Source organism: Ictalurus furcatus, chromosome 6, assembly GCF_023375685.1.
Source record: "Ictalurus furcatus strain D&B chromosome 6, Billie_1.0, whole genome shotgun sequence".
Classification (NCBI taxonomy): Eukaryota; Metazoa; Chordata; class Actinopteri; order Siluriformes; family Ictaluridae; genus Ictalurus; species Ictalurus furcatus.
Window position 1 is genome coordinate 29,469,389 of NC_071260.1, and position 16,336 is coordinate 29,485,724.

The 16,336-nt window shown below is 38.8% G+C and overlaps 2 protein-coding genes across 2 annotated transcripts; both read right to left on the bottom strand.

Moving 5' to 3' along the window:
- Nucleotides 1–1,908: 1,908 nt before the first annotated feature.
- gjb8 (gap junction protein beta 8) lies at nucleotides 1,909–5,422 on the bottom strand. The gene is made up of 2 exons (XM_053627534.1): nucleotides 4,669–5,422; nucleotides 1,909–3,436 (listed from the first exon to the last, which is right to left on the bottom strand). Exon 2 carries the CDS (start codon nucleotides 3,410–3,412, stop codon nucleotides 2,612–2,614), a length of 801 nt encoding a protein of 266 aa, XP_053483509.1. The 5' UTR covers nucleotides 3,413–3,436; nucleotides 4,669–5,422; the 3' UTR covers nucleotides 1,909–2,611.
- A 55-nt stretch (nucleotides 5,423–5,477) lies between these two features.
- On the bottom strand, nucleotides 5,478–16,314 carry cryl1 (crystallin, lambda 1). Its single transcript, XM_053627533.1, has 8 exons — nucleotides 16,145–16,314; nucleotides 15,498–15,605; nucleotides 13,930–14,056; nucleotides 12,836–12,997; nucleotides 12,098–12,292; nucleotides 7,032–7,140; nucleotides 5,862–5,968; nucleotides 5,478–5,778 (listed from the first exon to the last, which is right to left on the bottom strand). Exons 1-8 carry the CDS (start codon nucleotides 16,183–16,185, stop codon nucleotides 5,680–5,682), a joined length of 948 nt encoding a protein of 315 aa, XP_053483508.1. The 5' UTR covers nucleotides 16,186–16,314; the 3' UTR covers nucleotides 5,478–5,679.
- Between the last annotated feature and the right edge of the window lie 22 nt (nucleotides 16,315–16,336).

Here is a 16,336-nt window from a genome sequence, read left to right on the forward strand (position 1 = left end):
TTGGTCAGTATTCAGCCCGGGGCCTGTACCATGAAGCCAGGGCCGGATGTTCATCGCCAGGGGCGGACTTTACCAATAGACAAAGGTCCGCAATAGCCTGGGGCCCCGAGCTACCAAGGGCCCCCAAAACGCTGCATAAACTTATGGTAAAGAAAGTTTTATTTTTACTTTTCACTAATTGATGTTTTTTCTTCTTCGTAAAATCCATACACTAAAATGTCATCAGAATGCTTACTTCATGAGTGGCGTGTTGTGGGCCGGGTGTGTTGGTCCGCTCTGGGCCAGAAAGTCCAGGGCCACTTTTTGGTCCCAGTCCACCCCTGATTATTGCTATTAATGCTAAATAACACATGCTGAAAATTTAAATATCGATGTTAAAACACTGAAATGAGGGCCCCCAAATCACTAAATCCGCCCCTGTTCATCGCAACTTAGTACCTACTAATAGTAACTTACTTAATAGTAACTTCCTCTCCATGGCTGACCTGCTCCGGGACAGGTGATGTTCTGGGTAACTCAAACCCAACTTGGACCAATCAGCTGAGAGCAAAGTGACATATTAATGACGCAACTAATTCAACTCCTCAGCGCAAACTGTAAGAAGATCACCTTCGCAGAGAAACATTTAGGCCTAATTAAAACAATTTACATTTATATTAAATGAAATTAGGCTACATGAAAGAGTTTTCAATCCGTTTATTCTCATTGTGAGAATATAGGCTCAAAAGTAAACTTCAGTACGCATTTACACAATCAGTAATGTTCCCGAGCTTTGGCAGCCGCAACGGTGTGGCCTCTTGCGGATAGTGTAGGTTTAAATTCCTCATATTTATTTCTACAAAATAATTTCTTGATTTTCAACCAGAAGTATGCACGTCTGCTTTTTTTTTCTCATGTTGAACGCTATTGGCTGTTCGGTGGTGACGTCACGCATTTACATGCACGCGCTCGTGGACTAATCACAGCCTAAGGATCGAAGCCTTGAGAAGAGTTGAGAGAGTGTGTTGATAATCAGCGTCATGCTACCAATAAAGCCTGATTGGATTGGTTTGGTTTTGTCAACTCGAAGAAAGAATAAATAAATAAATAAACAAATAAATAAATAAACAATTTCCCCTTCAACAATTATCTCCCGGAATTATTTTTTTTCCATTCCGTGAGACTCCACCAGAGAGTTTTGTACTATTGCCGATTGTAATAGAGCTAAAAACAAAACAAAACATAAGAAAAACCCACAATCCGATCTCATGCGAAATTCTAAGAAAATCTACCATACATTAAACCCCATGTGATACCACACATCCAGCATGTAAGCATTTCTTTATTTATGCATTCATTATAGGCTACACGGATCTGTGCAGTTCTTTTATATAAATCATAACAATTGTGCTTATATAATTGTACAAAAGTAGGCAAAAATGTACAAATGCCTCTCATGTTAAAAAAAAAAAAAAGAAGCTGTCCAACCATACAAGACACGACAGGATGAGCTACAGGTTCTGAATAAGGTTCCTTATGCTCTACAGTCCTAAAGGTCTACTGCCCTAAAGTTCTGATTGTCCCTGAATCCAAACACACTGAATCCAACTAATGAAGGACTTAAGAAGTAGTTCATGAGCTAGATCAGGTGTTTTGAGGACAGAGCAAACACCACAGTCCAGTGATCCTCCAGGACCAGGGGTGAGATACCTTACCATATCCTATCCAATATCCTATCCAACTCTATTATCTGATTGTGGTTAGAACTGGAGCACAAAAACTCGAAAGACATTTTATAACATAATGTAGCCGCATTCCTTAACTAAGGCAAGGTGTAAACACATAGAGCTATTGGCAAATTTTACTCTTGTAAGTTAACAAATAAATGCAGTTTCTCATATTACAGAAGAGTACACATTTACCCAATCATTTACTCACAATCATTTATTATTATTATTATTATTATTATTATTATTATTATTATATATAAATGTGTATACAGAAATAAAACTCACAATCATTACCTGCACCATTGCAGATTAAACCATAACATAAAGTCATGCAGGCTATAATTTGGTGCCAATATGAGACATCTACTCAAGTTCATGTTTATCAACCAAGCATGACAATTAATTAAAACAACAACAACAACAACAACACTGTATTCAAAGTTAAAATGCAAGCAAAAAAGAGACTAAGCTCTCATAACGGACCCTTTGCAAATAAGGCATGAAATCACTGCCTATCATCCTACAAAGGTTCAGCTGCCTGCCAAAAAGACTGAACTGGTAAGAATACCTTAAAATGTAGATATGAAACAAAATAAAAGGAAGTTCAACAACAGAGGCAACCTAACTTTATTTGCATTTGGTTAACCACTAGGTGTCATTGATTTCTCCCCAAATGAGAACACAGGTGTGGAATGTGGACAAGAAGGCCACACTTTAAACAGTGAATGTTCATGACCTAGTGCCTTGTGCTTTTATTTCAGCAGAAGGGAACAGAACACTACTGAAGTAGTAAAATAGCATTAATGCTCTTTTTCTTTTCTTTTTTTAATGTTTGTAATGTTCATTCAAGGGGAAAATAATTCACGTTCAACTCTACAAAAATAAAACAAACACTGGACCTTTTATATAGACTTGCTATTACTGGAATCAGAGACTGATGAAAGCAACATCTCATTCTTTTTGTTTTGCAACAGAGCCCCATCTTTAGACATTTCTGATGAGTGGCTATACGAGTGCCTCCTCTTGGTTCTAGCTAAGCATCTCATCAATGCTTTAACGATCAAATAGACCAGCTCGGCGACATTGAGAACAATGCACAAAGCTGAAGATCCAACCATAAAAATGGTGAAAACTGTCTTCTCTGTTGGACGTGAGATGAAACAGTCGACTTTATTCGGACAAGGCCACTGTTCACACTTGACGAGACGTGGCATCTGGAAGCCATCATAGACAAAGTAGAGGGCGTACATGAAGCCAGCTTCGAAAAGGAGCCTGAAGAACAGGCTAGAAGTGTAGGTCCACCACAGTGGGCCTGTAATGGGCAAGCGTCTATTCTTCAGACTCTCCAAGTCTTCCTCCTTCGCTTTGTCACCCTTGCATGCAATGAGTTCTTTCTTGACGCCACGCTTCCGATATGCCACGTGCATGGCCACCAGTAGAGCCGGGGTGGAAACGAAGATCAGCTGCAGGCACCAGAGACGGATGTGAGAGACTGGGAAGAAGTGGTCGTAGCAGACATTTTTGCAACCTGGCTGCTGTGTGTTGCAAGTAAAGTCTGATTGCTCGTCTCCCCAGACGCTCTCGGCGGCCAGCACCAGGATAGTGATGCGGAAAATGAAAAGAACTGAGAGCCAGATCTTTCCCAGACTAGTGGAGTGTTTGTTCACACCTCCTAGCTGGCTATATAGTGCTGCCCAACTCATCTTGCTTGCTGCTGATCACTAACCCTGCAGGCAAAAAATAAAAATGTCAAATAGGCACCACTGTGTGACACCCTCCCCTTCTTTCGCAGGAACTTGCAGACCGCAGTTACAAAATTTCTTACACCACTTTTACAGTGACTGGCTAATTGCCTAAAGGTGCATTAATTGTATGTATAACGTGTACACACATTACATTTGTGAAATGGTGTTTTATTTTTTTGTCATCAAGTCGTTTTATGCTGTTTCACTTGAAAAAAAGAGAAAATGCCGAACAGCATTTCTCAGGCATGGGACAGACAGACGGAAGCTGTTCAAACTGAGGAAAGATGAATTTTAATGATATCATTTACATATATGATACTACAAAATACAATCATACATATATACATATACATACACACACACACTAATATATATATATATATATATATATATATATATATATATATATATATATATATATATACACACACACACACACACACACACACACACACACACACACACACTTTTCAGTAGTCTTTTGTTTTTTAAGTCTGTTTGATCTTTAACAGCTAAGGTTAGACACAAAAGGTCTTAAATAGTCCTCATATAACAGAACAAACAGGTTTTGTTAAAATAGGAACATGAAGCATGAAAAGGAAAACGCTGAGATGAAGTGATTGAAGTTAAATATAGCATAAAATAGTGTACGTGTGTGTAAAGTATTTACATGTACATGTGTTTAGTATTATGTTTTGTGAATGAATAAATAAATAAATAAATAAATAAATAAATAAATAAAAATAAATCCGGGGCAGATTTAGAATTTTTTCAAAGCAAATCGTCCTATAGTTATTATTCTCAGATGCGGACATGAACACGTGAATAGGTCGCATCCTGAGGATTTCATGAAGTCTAGAGTTGCTTTGAAACATTTGCCGGGTTTCAGAAACGTCGGAGAAATGAAATCCACAAATATTAACCCGGATTATCCGAATTCACTTTACACTTCAGTTCTACTTTAGTGCAATTTCTATTTTCGAACCTGACAAAATGGAGCAAAATCTCAACAACAAAAAAAAGTCAGTTGGAAAAAAAAAAAAGAAAAAGAAAAAAAAAAGTTAAAAAGTTGAAGTTAAAAAAAAAAATAAAGTTTCTAAGACAGATAAGGTTTTAGCGTTTAAACCTTTGATGATAGCCGGAAGCTGTATAAATGTATAAAGCTGTGTAAACTGTTAAGATGCAGAGTTGTTAAAAACTACGTTTCCTCTTACCTGTGTTTAGAGAATAAAGCAATGCGCACCCATATTCAGGAGCGCAGAAAGCGGCGGTAATGAGCGGCGGTGTGAGCGGCGCTGATTTAATGCCGCTATAGGAGGCTGCACCTGCAGTCAGGGGGCGGAGCCTCAGTCTTTATCGGTCTTTAATAGGTGTGCTCTCAGTTTCTACGTGCTTACAGATGAAATATAACATCTGTATAAGAAATGAGAGGAGAAACTTTTTTTGCTGATAGATAATGTCTTTAAATGAGTGAAACAGTAGGCACACTAAATATTTAATATATTTATGTCAAGCCATGTTAGTTATGCTACCATATAATTCCAGTTAATAATAGGCCTGTTGTTGGTAATGCTGTACACTATGCTGTAAATGCTCCCTTATAATATACAGTATGTGACAGTTAACATCTGGACAAGTAAATAAGTGTGGAAAAAGTCTCAGATTTTTTTTTCCTTAATCATGGCTACTAGTTCACATTATTTTCTTTCATTTTCTAGGCAATAACTTAAAATGAACTATCTTGAGTAATGAATGTTTTTGAATTGGTTTGACTCTTGTCAGATTTTTGCTGATGGCATCACACATGCCATCTCAAGTGTGCACTTTTTCTATTTATTTTTTTAAAAAAATTTGAACTATAGTGGGCTGTAATTGTGCTGATGCAAATGCAACTCTTAAATAAATCATGTGGCAGTCACAAGTGAAGCGAGATAAACTAAAGCCAAAATGCTAACTCACCATATATCACGGAGAACAAAAACACTACCAACCCCCGTTCCGGTTTATTTTCTTTTTTAATGATAAGAAGGGTTTTATTAAAAATTTTAATAGTAATAGGTTATGTTTTCAATTCAGAATCAAATGCACAGAAAGCAGAGACATCCTGTTGTTAAAACAGTATTCCTGAGAACAGAGGATTAGCCGGTACTCTGAGAGTTGGCTTAAACTTTAATGCTTTTTTTGTTTTTTTTTGTTTTGAGACTGAGTAAAGAGGTAGAAGTCATTCACTTCTTAAGCTTAGCCAGCCTCATCAGCAGCTGATCCCTTCTCTCTCTTCTGGCAGAGAGATTCTCCTGGTCACTTGGGATAAACTCACAGATCTCCTAAATAGATAAGAAAGGTAACGTTACAACAAAGACTGTATTCATATGAAAAGTGCATTATTTCTTCAATTTCTTTCACACACTTTATTGATTCTAGTTGCTGCCTCTCCATCAAACTCAGGAGTAGGCCCAAAACTCGACAGAACTCTTCTCATTCCCTCCCGATAGCGTCCAAGGTAGTCTTCAAGACCTGAGGATACAGAGAAGAGGACACATTATTACACCAGTCTGTTATAACTTTCTGCATGACAAACCAGGACAAACTGTTTTAGTAAATATTCTCTGTTGAATAGTTGTTTTCATGTTTAAATGCATTGAAAGGTGTACGTTACTGGTTTATAATACTATCTAATCTGTTCATAGACCAAGTCACATCCAGAATGACTCAGCGGTTATACAAACTTAATTCTTGAGTGCCATGTATACTTTAGCCTTGTTCCCCGGGATCCTGAAGTGCTACTCAAATGGTTATCAGATGGGCTTGGATGCTTACAGAAGACTCTTACAGAGAGACAAGAATGCAAACATGAACTTCAGTTCCCTTATAAGTAGCACACATCTTGAATGCTATAGTAGGATTGAAACTGATTAACATATATTCCAGTATGCTATTATTGGAAGTATTCAGTCCTATATTTAAAAAAAATAAATAAAATAAAAAAAATAGGCACGTCAAAATATCATTACTCTTGATTTTATGGCTCCAAGGACTGACCAACTGGAGCAAGAAAAGTATTTAGCCATCAAAAGAAGGCCTTGTTTTCACATGGCTTTACAGAGTAAGGCTATCCTGCATACTTCACACTGCCTTCCGGTATTCACCATGAACATGTGGCCACCACAACACACACACACACCTACACCCACCCTTGTGGGCTTCTTCAAATCTAACCCTAACCCTAACCTCTGTAACCAAAAGGAAAGATATTGGGTCTTTTCGTTTTTTTTAAAGAACAAAAAAAATATCCAAATATCCCCTTGAAAGTGAAATGATCAGACATTCCTATTCTTGAGGGGGGTATTTGGATCCCACTAAGATGTAACATAACCCCCGCACACCCCCCCCACACACACACACACCATGTGAGTCGCACAGTAATGCAAATAGTCATGTGTTGTATTATGGAAGCCCTCAAGTCTGACTGGAGAGCCTACGAGAATGCAAACAGTCTCCTTGCTATGATCTGGCCATTAAAATTTTATATAAGAAACAGATGTTGTTCATAACCACATTAAAGTGCATGAATACTTGCCATTTGGTGCATTGAGATGCATCGTTTCAATTGGACCGATGAAAGCGTAGCGCATGCCCAGTCCCTCTGACATCACCAGATCGATATCCTTTACTGAGATCACATTATCCTGAAAACACAGAAACTCCACAACTCGGTAAAATGTTAACCTTTATTTAACAATGCCGTCATTTAAGAATGACTCACTGGTTTCGTGATTATCTGGGTACATTCAGTATTTTTAGCTTATTTGGGTCTTTGTTCGGTACTTCCTGGCCTTTTCTCTGTATAGCAAATGTATGCTGATCCCACAGAGCAAGCAGAAAACAGTGACAGTCTTTCCTTTTTATCCCAGTAGAAGAGCACTACAACAGACCCTGATGTATTGGATTTCTCTCATCATCTAATTCTGTGCCATGGGAACAATGGGACGGTATCGAGGGAAGGGTGGTAGTGCCAAGCTTTGGGTCCACTCTGCACTCAGATTACCTCAGGCTACAGATACCTGCTGCATGACCGGCTTGAAATCAAAGCTTGGACACAGACCTGGTAAAAGTGGGAGAGACTGGGAGGGGGACAGGGTGGTCTTTGTTCATTTCCTGTGGGCAACAACGAACCCGTTATATCATGGTCGCCGGGCGACAAACTGGCTGTGGGAGTCGAGAAAAGAGGCCTTTCCTTTGCAGTAATCACCGGAGGCAACCGGGAGCTTTCTCAGCTGCTCCACTTTCCAGTACTGGCTCTCTCTCAACAGTCCTTCTTGAACTCTCCATGCAATCCTGTATGTTTCCGAATCCCTTGAATTAACTGGAAATCCACACGAACGGCTCTTAAAATGTGATTTGTTCATGTAGGGCATAATAACAGAGGTTGTTTAATCACCCTTCACCATTCATTTCTTTACTGAATAAATTGTCTGAAGAATTATTTACTGAATTATTTACAGTTATTATTGGTACCAACATTTTTTTTTTTGCATAAGCCCAATCAAATGTTGATAAATCAATATTCTGTCAGCAGATCAATTCTGAGCAGCAGAATATAATTTTACAGTTCTCCTACACTAAACATTTGTTTTTAGGCTATATGCTTACTTTCATCAGTTTGTTTTTTCTCGACGTAAAGGCTTGTACGTTTGCCGCAAAGATTCTTCTCGTCTCTCACAGAACACGTATAACTTTAGAAAACTTGATCGGGTGGTATTTTGTTTTGTAGGGACGCGTTTCTTTCACAGTAACTTTGCATGACAACCACTGCACATTAGTGGTGATGTTATGGAAGTGCTGGAAATGATCCTTAGCTGTCAGGCTAAGAGTTGTTGACAGTTGGAGAGGATTCTGTAGTGCAGTGATCTTTAAAAGAAACACGGTTCGAATGAAATGATAGAGGCCCGGTAGTTACAGTAGGAAATTGCTCTGTAACTTTGACAAACGGTTTTATCTTTTGTCTGGATCATATTGTATTTCAATAGAATACTAGTAGATACAGGAGTGATTATTTGATATGGCAGGGTCTGTGAAACACATTTAAACTGACTGAAACGTCCAGCGAGATGCCCAGGTCCTGTAGTGTAGGGCCGGAGTCTAACAGATATTGCTGGTATCGTTGTTCTAGCGCATATATTAAACCTGGTATAAACTGCTCATTTAATAGAAGTGTTTTCGAGCAGGAAAAACTGTGCCCACAAAATTGAAAGTGGGCACCAGGGGATTATATACTGTTTCTATCAATGACCTTGATTGTTTGTAAAATACTGTACATGTGTTACACACATTTTCTCAGAGTTGCATGTAACCAAAGTTCATATCTGGATGGTCTTGTGTGTGTGCGCACATAAACTAATACTGACCTCAATGGTGTACTACACAGAAAACAATGTGAAAGAAATAAAGCAACAAAAGATTTTACCCAACTGAGTTAGAACGCTTTGTACATGGTTTTCAAAGGCTCGCAGTACAATATGTAAGCACAAAAACCAACACTATGAACTACAAACTTTCCACAAACTCAGACATCAAATTTGGCCTCAGAGGTTGACTCCGCTCTTTCAGACAATTTCTCACATTCCTCTTCTGGGGAATTTGCAGAAAGGTTTCTTGCACACCATCAGGTTAAACCAGATTCCTTAAGTTTCACAAATTTGACAGATATTTAGGTTGGAGGTTTTTTCCTGATGTAAAAAATGAAACCAAGGTAAATCATGTGAGGTCCTTTTGTGATATAGAAACCAATGTGATTTGTTGAAAAACTCATTTTTAGGGGGAAAAAAAAGAAAAAGAAAAACCATTACAATAACCTGGCCACACAAGTGTGTATACCCCTTTTTAATCTAGCATATGACTGTGCTCAAAATGATCCCATTAGCACATCACCTTCCATCTCAAGTTCAAACGTAAATCATCATTGTCGTCAATGATACGTTTCTAATTAACCCCAAATAAAGAGCAGCTGATTACGCAGGAACCTCTTGGTTTCATCTGACTTCTGAAGCCATGGCCCATAAAGAGCTTACTAAACATGTACGAGATCTCAGTGTCAAACAGTATCGATTGGGACAGATTTTAGAATAAACAAGTTTAAGACGTGCTGCATGACAAAGTACACACATGGGACAGACACTAAAGAAGCCCTTGAGACCAAATATGCTAACTAACCCGAGGGTACACCTGATTCCTGACTCAGGAGGAATGTAACACCTGTCAAGCTTGTCAATCTGTTGTACTTTCAGGTTAATTATAATTGGGTTTTTAGCTCAAGGACTTCTTTAGTGTCTGTCCCACGTGTGCACTTTGTCACGCAACACATCTTAAACTTGTTTATTCTAAAACCTGGACGCAAACCCGATGTACTGAACTATGATTCCAGGATATAGGTATATAAAAACCTCTTGAGGACTGAAGAGATGCTTTATTCTTTAATAAAATAGCACGATTACTTAGCTGTAGAACTGTAAATCAGGATGACACGGAATAACGAGAAGTGTGACAAGAGTTAGTGCACACGTTCACAAATAAGCCAAGATCACACTTTATCGTTCCTATAACCAGAGAACGCTGGGACCACTAACACAGTAAACTTTGCACAGTCCAAATGTGAACCTCTAAATGGAACTACTGGCAATCAAACACAAGCTCGTATTCCTTACAGTGATGACAAATTATCACAGGTCATCACTGAGGACGTGAGTTGAAGCACTGCTTCCTGAGCAGCACAATTACAGCACGAAGAACAAACCAAACCTTGTTTTAAAAATACAGACTTAAAAACAACACTTAAAATAACATATGTGAGATATATGTGATGTACAGAAAGGGAAAGTATGCCCTCCTTTAATTCCATGTTTTTATTTATCAGGACCTAAATAATTGTGTGCTCCTCACCGACTTCTAAAAACAAATAACCTCAGGTGACAACAATAACAACAACAAAAAAACCATCCAGAAACCAGGTGGGAAAAATAAGTGCATGCTATAATTACAGTAACAGGTAGAACCATCCATCCATCCATCTTCTATACCGCTTATCCTTTTCAGGGTCACAGGGAAACCTGGATCCTATCCCAGGGAGCATCGGGAATAAGGCGGGGTACACCCTGGACAGGGTGCCAATCCATCGCAGGGCACAATCACATACACACTCACACACTACGGACACTTTGGACATGCAAATCAGCCTACCACGCATGTCTTTGGACTGGGGGAGGAAACCCCCGCAGCACGGGGAGAACATGCAAACTCCGCACACACAGGGCCACGGTGGGAATTGAACCCCCGACCCTGGAGGTGTGAGATGAACGTGCTAACCACTAAGCCACCGTGCGCCTTGGTTTCGATAGTTCTCTCAATTATTTCTTTGAGGCAAAGAAATATAACTGACCAAATCCTCAAAGATTCAAGCTTCAAGTGTTTGTTTTTTAACCTCAAATAGGGACTCTCTCATTTCCTGGTCAGCCAGAACTATAGAGCATGCAGAAAAATATATATTTTACTAGTAGTGCTAGTGTTTTTACAATTTACTCTATTTGGCATAACAAATATCACAATGAATAGTGGGAGGCCTTGGAGGGTTTACAACCAGATAAACAGACTATAAACACTTTTAGAGCTTCACTCACTTAATTAGTGTTGTCTGCTAGTACTTCAGTTCCATTTCTACTTTGCATTTCACGTTGTATTTCCTTGTAAAGCTGTAGAAATGTAAAGGATTACGCAATTCTGCTAAGTGAGAGTACCAGAGGTGTTGTGGACTTGCCTTTTTGTTTCGCGTTGTGAACAGACCCCATGGGGCTCCATCTCTTAGAAAGGATTGCTACTATTCAGGGTGCTTCTGATACACATTAACCTTGGACAAAATGCCCAATGGGAGCAAAGAAAACTCAAGTGCTTGGCAAATTTCACAAGTGAAAGATAATTAAAAGGTTGGTATCGCTCATCTCCTAATGTTACCTGATACACTTGTGTGCTTTGTATAAAATACAGTAGGGTCTGTTACGAGCTCTTTACTACTATTTTCGTAGTCTTTCTTCTTCTTCCTTTGTGATAGAACAGCACACCAATGGATACAAGTCCAAACTGCAGCCTTTACCTTTTTACTCGGAATAGTCAGGAACCCATGTAATGACCGCTGAACTCCACCTGAGCTGCATGAGGGCAAGTCAGTAGCCTTGTACATTCACAGATGTATACATCATTTAACTGTTATTGTCAATATGGTGTGCAGAACAAATAAAAACCCATCCTGGAAATAACCTAGAAAAATACTTCCTTACTCACACAGCTATACAAACATCGGCCAATCACGTGGCAGCAGAGCAATGCATAAAATCATACAGCTACAAATCACAAGCTTCAGTTAAATTTCACACCAAATGAGAACGGGGGGAAATGGGATCATTGTAATGCTGACCGTGGCACGGTTGACGGTTTGAATATTTCAGAAACTGCTGAGCTCCTGGGACTTTCATGCAAAACATCTCTAAAGAGCACTCTGCTGCTGCAACATAATTGGCTGTTTGTATGTGTGTACATGTGATTTACTATTGAATATCTGTGTGATGTAATGTTCATAGCAGTTCTGATTGGACTTACTTTAACCAGTCTCCAGCACTCCGCTATAATGGCATACTGGACTCGATTTAGTGCAAAGCCATCGATCTCCCTCCTGAGGCGAACAGGGGCCTGCCCCACTTCCTTCATCAATTCAAAAGCCATCTCCATAGCCGTAGGCAAGGTCGCAGGGTGAGGAACCAGTTCTACGAGACGAACATAGTAAGGTGGGTTCACCTGTAAAATGAAAGGAACATACCAATTATTGCAACACAATCCTTCCCTCAGGGAAAACAATGCGCTGTGTTTGGCATTGTTAAAGATAAGATGCTGCTGGACTGTCCACTCTTATATGTTTCGAGCTAATCCCTGATGCTTAGCATTAAACATGTAACTGTAAACCATTCACTTTTTGGTACACAGACACTTCAGTAACCCTGAACACTGTACAAGATGGAAATACGAGTCCATGGCAGTCCATCCGAAGGCATCTCACACACACACGTTCACTCATTCACACAGTCCTTCGTATCTTGGAGCAATTTATCATAGCCGATGCACCTGCTGGCATGTTTTTGGGAAGTGGTGGGAAACCAGAGTACCTTTAGGAAACCAATACTGATACAGGGAGACCATTCAAAACTCAGGACAGGCAGTAACTGGGCTTTGGGATTAGAACCCAGACCCTGGAGCTGTGAGGTGATAAACCCTACCCTCTACCATAGACTCCTCTGAGGATTCCTATACAAAATACAGTGTTACAGTGCAAAGCTCACTGACCGGGTGGGATATAAGACAGCGTTTTGGGTTCTGGACTAGAGAGAAGACGTTGCTCGGCATCAGACACGAGGTGGAGCTGCTGAGGATAGTGTCCTCACCCACGTGATTTTCCACAGCCTGGAAAACAGTCTGCTTGGCCTGTAGTTCCTCAAAAACACACTCCTAACAAGAAAAACCATGTTCAGATTGAAGAAAGTGAACATTTCGACAGTGAAATAAAGGATAACTATGACAACTATTGTATGACAAACACATTTGTGCTTTTAGCCAGTAAGTTGTATTTTGTAGCATTGAAATTTTTTAAATAAGAGTCTAACATTAGATTTTTTTTTTGAGGACCATATAACAAAACCATACACGCTGATAAGATTTAGTTGCCAAAAGATTAGAATCACATTCACTGGATTGTCATTAGCTCGAAGGCTGAAAAACCTAAACTCTTCCTTGTGTGGTTAATATAATTATCAAACAACACAAAACGGTGATTAGACACATCATTTCCTGTTAGGACCTGAACTTATCTGCTGCTGCATTCAGAACATGCTTTTGACTACACAGACTTGTGTGAGAATGAAAGTTTCTCTCAGAACTATGATGAAATATAAGTCATCTGGAAGGATTAGTCGTACAACCATATCTCTACGCGTTGGCAATAAACAAAAGCAAAATAATGACTAGCAACATTCTCATTCCATCTCTATTGTATGTCAGCATCGCCTTCTTTGCGACATAAAACCTTTTTTTCATCGCTATGGTTTTCTCCGTCTGCTTCATTTCACAACAAACTGTACTTGTATTGACTGAAAAGCTCAAAAGAGTACTGCACTCATTCAAAACTATTTATTCAGAAAACTTGTTTAAGGTTATAGTACTCATGCAGAAGTAAAGGTCAAATATCAATGCATAACAAAGATGGTGACTGAATGTAGGTTAGAAATCACACATTTAAAAGTATCCAGTGGTATAAACATTTTTAATCCAGTTTTATGCATAATTTTTCAATTATTCCTGCCTCAGGATTGGCACGCCAGAACAATTAAGATATAGACAGAATACTTGATGGAGGTGTTTAGTGGTTCATGTCAATACTTTACCTGAACAAAAAATGCTCCCTCTAGTGCCTGTGAAAGGTCATCATGACTGCTCAGCTGACTCAACTGCTCTGAAGCACTGAGATTTCCTCTAAGCATTTGAGCTTCCTGAAGCTCCTCTACTTGCTTCCTGCTCAAGTATGAACAAAACAAGTTTATCTTTTCAATATTATGTACACAATATGCTATGGCCTTCACAGTCACCACATCTCAAAACCATTTGAACACCTGTGGGGGATGTTGGGCTGATGTGTGACAGTGCTCTCCACCACCACCATCGAAAAACAAACGGAGGGAATAATTTTTGGAGGAATGGAGTTCATTAGTTCAGTAGAGTCCCAGAGACTCGTAGAATTTATGGTAAGGCACATTGATGTGGTTCTGATGGCTTGTGGTGGCCCAACACCTTACTAACACACTTTGTTATATCTTTCATTTAATGTATCCATCCCTCTCTCTCTCTTTTTCTCTTTCTGCGTGTGTGTGTATAATGCCTGTTTTAAGATACAGCAATACAGTACTACATGTAGAGCAATACTCGACCAAGATCATTATGACAACAATGTTTAGCGTATGAACGGCAGTACTATATTGAAAGAAGAAAAAAAAAGATCTTTAAACAAAATAATAACAAATTACACCGATCATCCTGTTCAAAAGTTTACACCCCCCTGGCTCTTAATGTATCGTGGTACCTTCTTGAGCATCAGTGATTGTTTGCACCTTTTGTAATAGTCATGTATGAGTCCATCAGTTGTCCTCAGTGTGAAAAAATGGATCTCAACATCATATAGTCGCTGTTGGAAAGGGCTCAAATATGCAGAAGATGCTGGAAAAGCAACAAATGTGCAGGACCTGGAGGATTTTTCTGAAGAACAGTGGGCAGATTAACTGCTCAGGACAAACAAGGGACTCATGAAAAACTATCACATAACAAACACATCAGTGGATCATCCAGGTAACGACACACGGTATTAAGAATCAAGTGTATGTAAACTTTTGAACAGGGTATTTTTTTTTTATATAAATTCAGCTATTATGTTGTCTTGTAGACTATATGTAAACATCTGTTACGTGAAATAGCTTATTCCGGACAGTACTAAATAAAAAAACAATGGGATTTTTATGGTCCCTCTTATTGTGTTAACAGTATAAAGATTTAGCAGATTCTGCAAGGGGTATGCAAACTTTTGGGCACAACTGTATAGGACAAAATGTCCTGCTACACTCTATACTGACAAATAAGTTTAAATTCACTATATACACAGCTACTCATGATGTATCACCACTGTATCATGTGTTACGTGACAGGGTAGGTTTAAGACTTAAAGTAATTTCAGAAGACGTTATCTTGCACCAAATCACAGGGATGAAGTAACTATACAAATAAAGTATCTAGTAGTGAGGCTGGTAAAATATACATTCACTAAAGTTAAATATTAACTTTTGTTAATATTTAATAGCGGTTTGTTTTCAGTGTTTCGCCTGGAAATTATTCGTGTTCTGCCACTTCACAGGATAACAATTAACTTAAAGTAATGCCTAGCATTTTCTACTAATGTGTTACAGACCTGATTTCTGCAATGGCCCTCGATGCTTGTCCTGGCTGATTGTCATAGATTTTAACCCTGTAACCTCCGCTTAAGAACACCATGGCCCAGGAGCGGCCAATTAGCCCACTGAAAGATAAAAACCATCCAGGTTTATGTTATATAAAGATATGATTAACATTGGGAGATCTCTGTAAGATCCATGGACAATGAGCGAGGCTACATGGGAACACATTGATATCAAACTTACAATATTTAAATTGCCCCAAGCCATTGTGCCGACTGTTAATTTGTCAAGATCTGTCAAACAATTAATAGGTATTAAAGATCAACATCAAGTAGTGAGTGAATGACTGAATGAATGAATGAATGAATGAATAAGAGCTGGAGTAGGAAAAGTAACACCATACTCTTCCTTCACAACACGATATTATTAGATAATATTAGGACAACAGCTTTAACATTTACCTAACACATGATTAATCATATAACGTTATAAATAAACAGGCAAATATACATATCCATATGCATATCAAAGGTCGAGCAGAAACTCAAACCGTGCAGCTGCAGGAAATGAGCTCCATAGGGTTGCAGTGTTTCCGGTATTAGATATATTTAACAGTTATTTAACTAGTTGACTTAAAATTAAAAGTCATTAACATGCTCACCTTCCAACAACTGTAATTATTTTCCCTTTAGACGAAGACATCGTGTACAGTTACTAACACCAACTAAAAAAAAAATCGGTCCAGTCTCGTGAATCACATTCACCTACGGAAGCCTACGCGTACCAAATTAGCTGCAAATAGCATAGGTTTTCTTTTATGTTTTAAGCGCTCTTACTGGGTTTTATTTTTATG

Excerpts from the sequence above, each read along its gene's own strand:
- gjb8 (XM_053627534.1), bottom strand. The coding sequence starts at position 3,412 with ATGAGTTGGGCAGCACTATATAGCCAGCTAGGAGGTGTGAACAAACAC.
- cryl1 (XM_053627533.1), bottom strand. The coding sequence starts at position 16,185 with ATGTCTTCGTCTAAAGGGAAAATAATTACAGTTGTTGGAAG. Across the intron at positions 7,141-12,097 it reads AGTGCTGGAGACTGGTTAAA|GATAATGTGATCTCAGTAAA; the intron begins GTAAGTCCAATC and ends CTGTGTTTTCAG. Across the intron at positions 5,779-5,861 it reads CAGCAACTAGAATCAATAAA|GAGATCTGTGAGTTTATCCC; the intron begins GTGTGTGAAAGA and ends TTATCTATTTAG.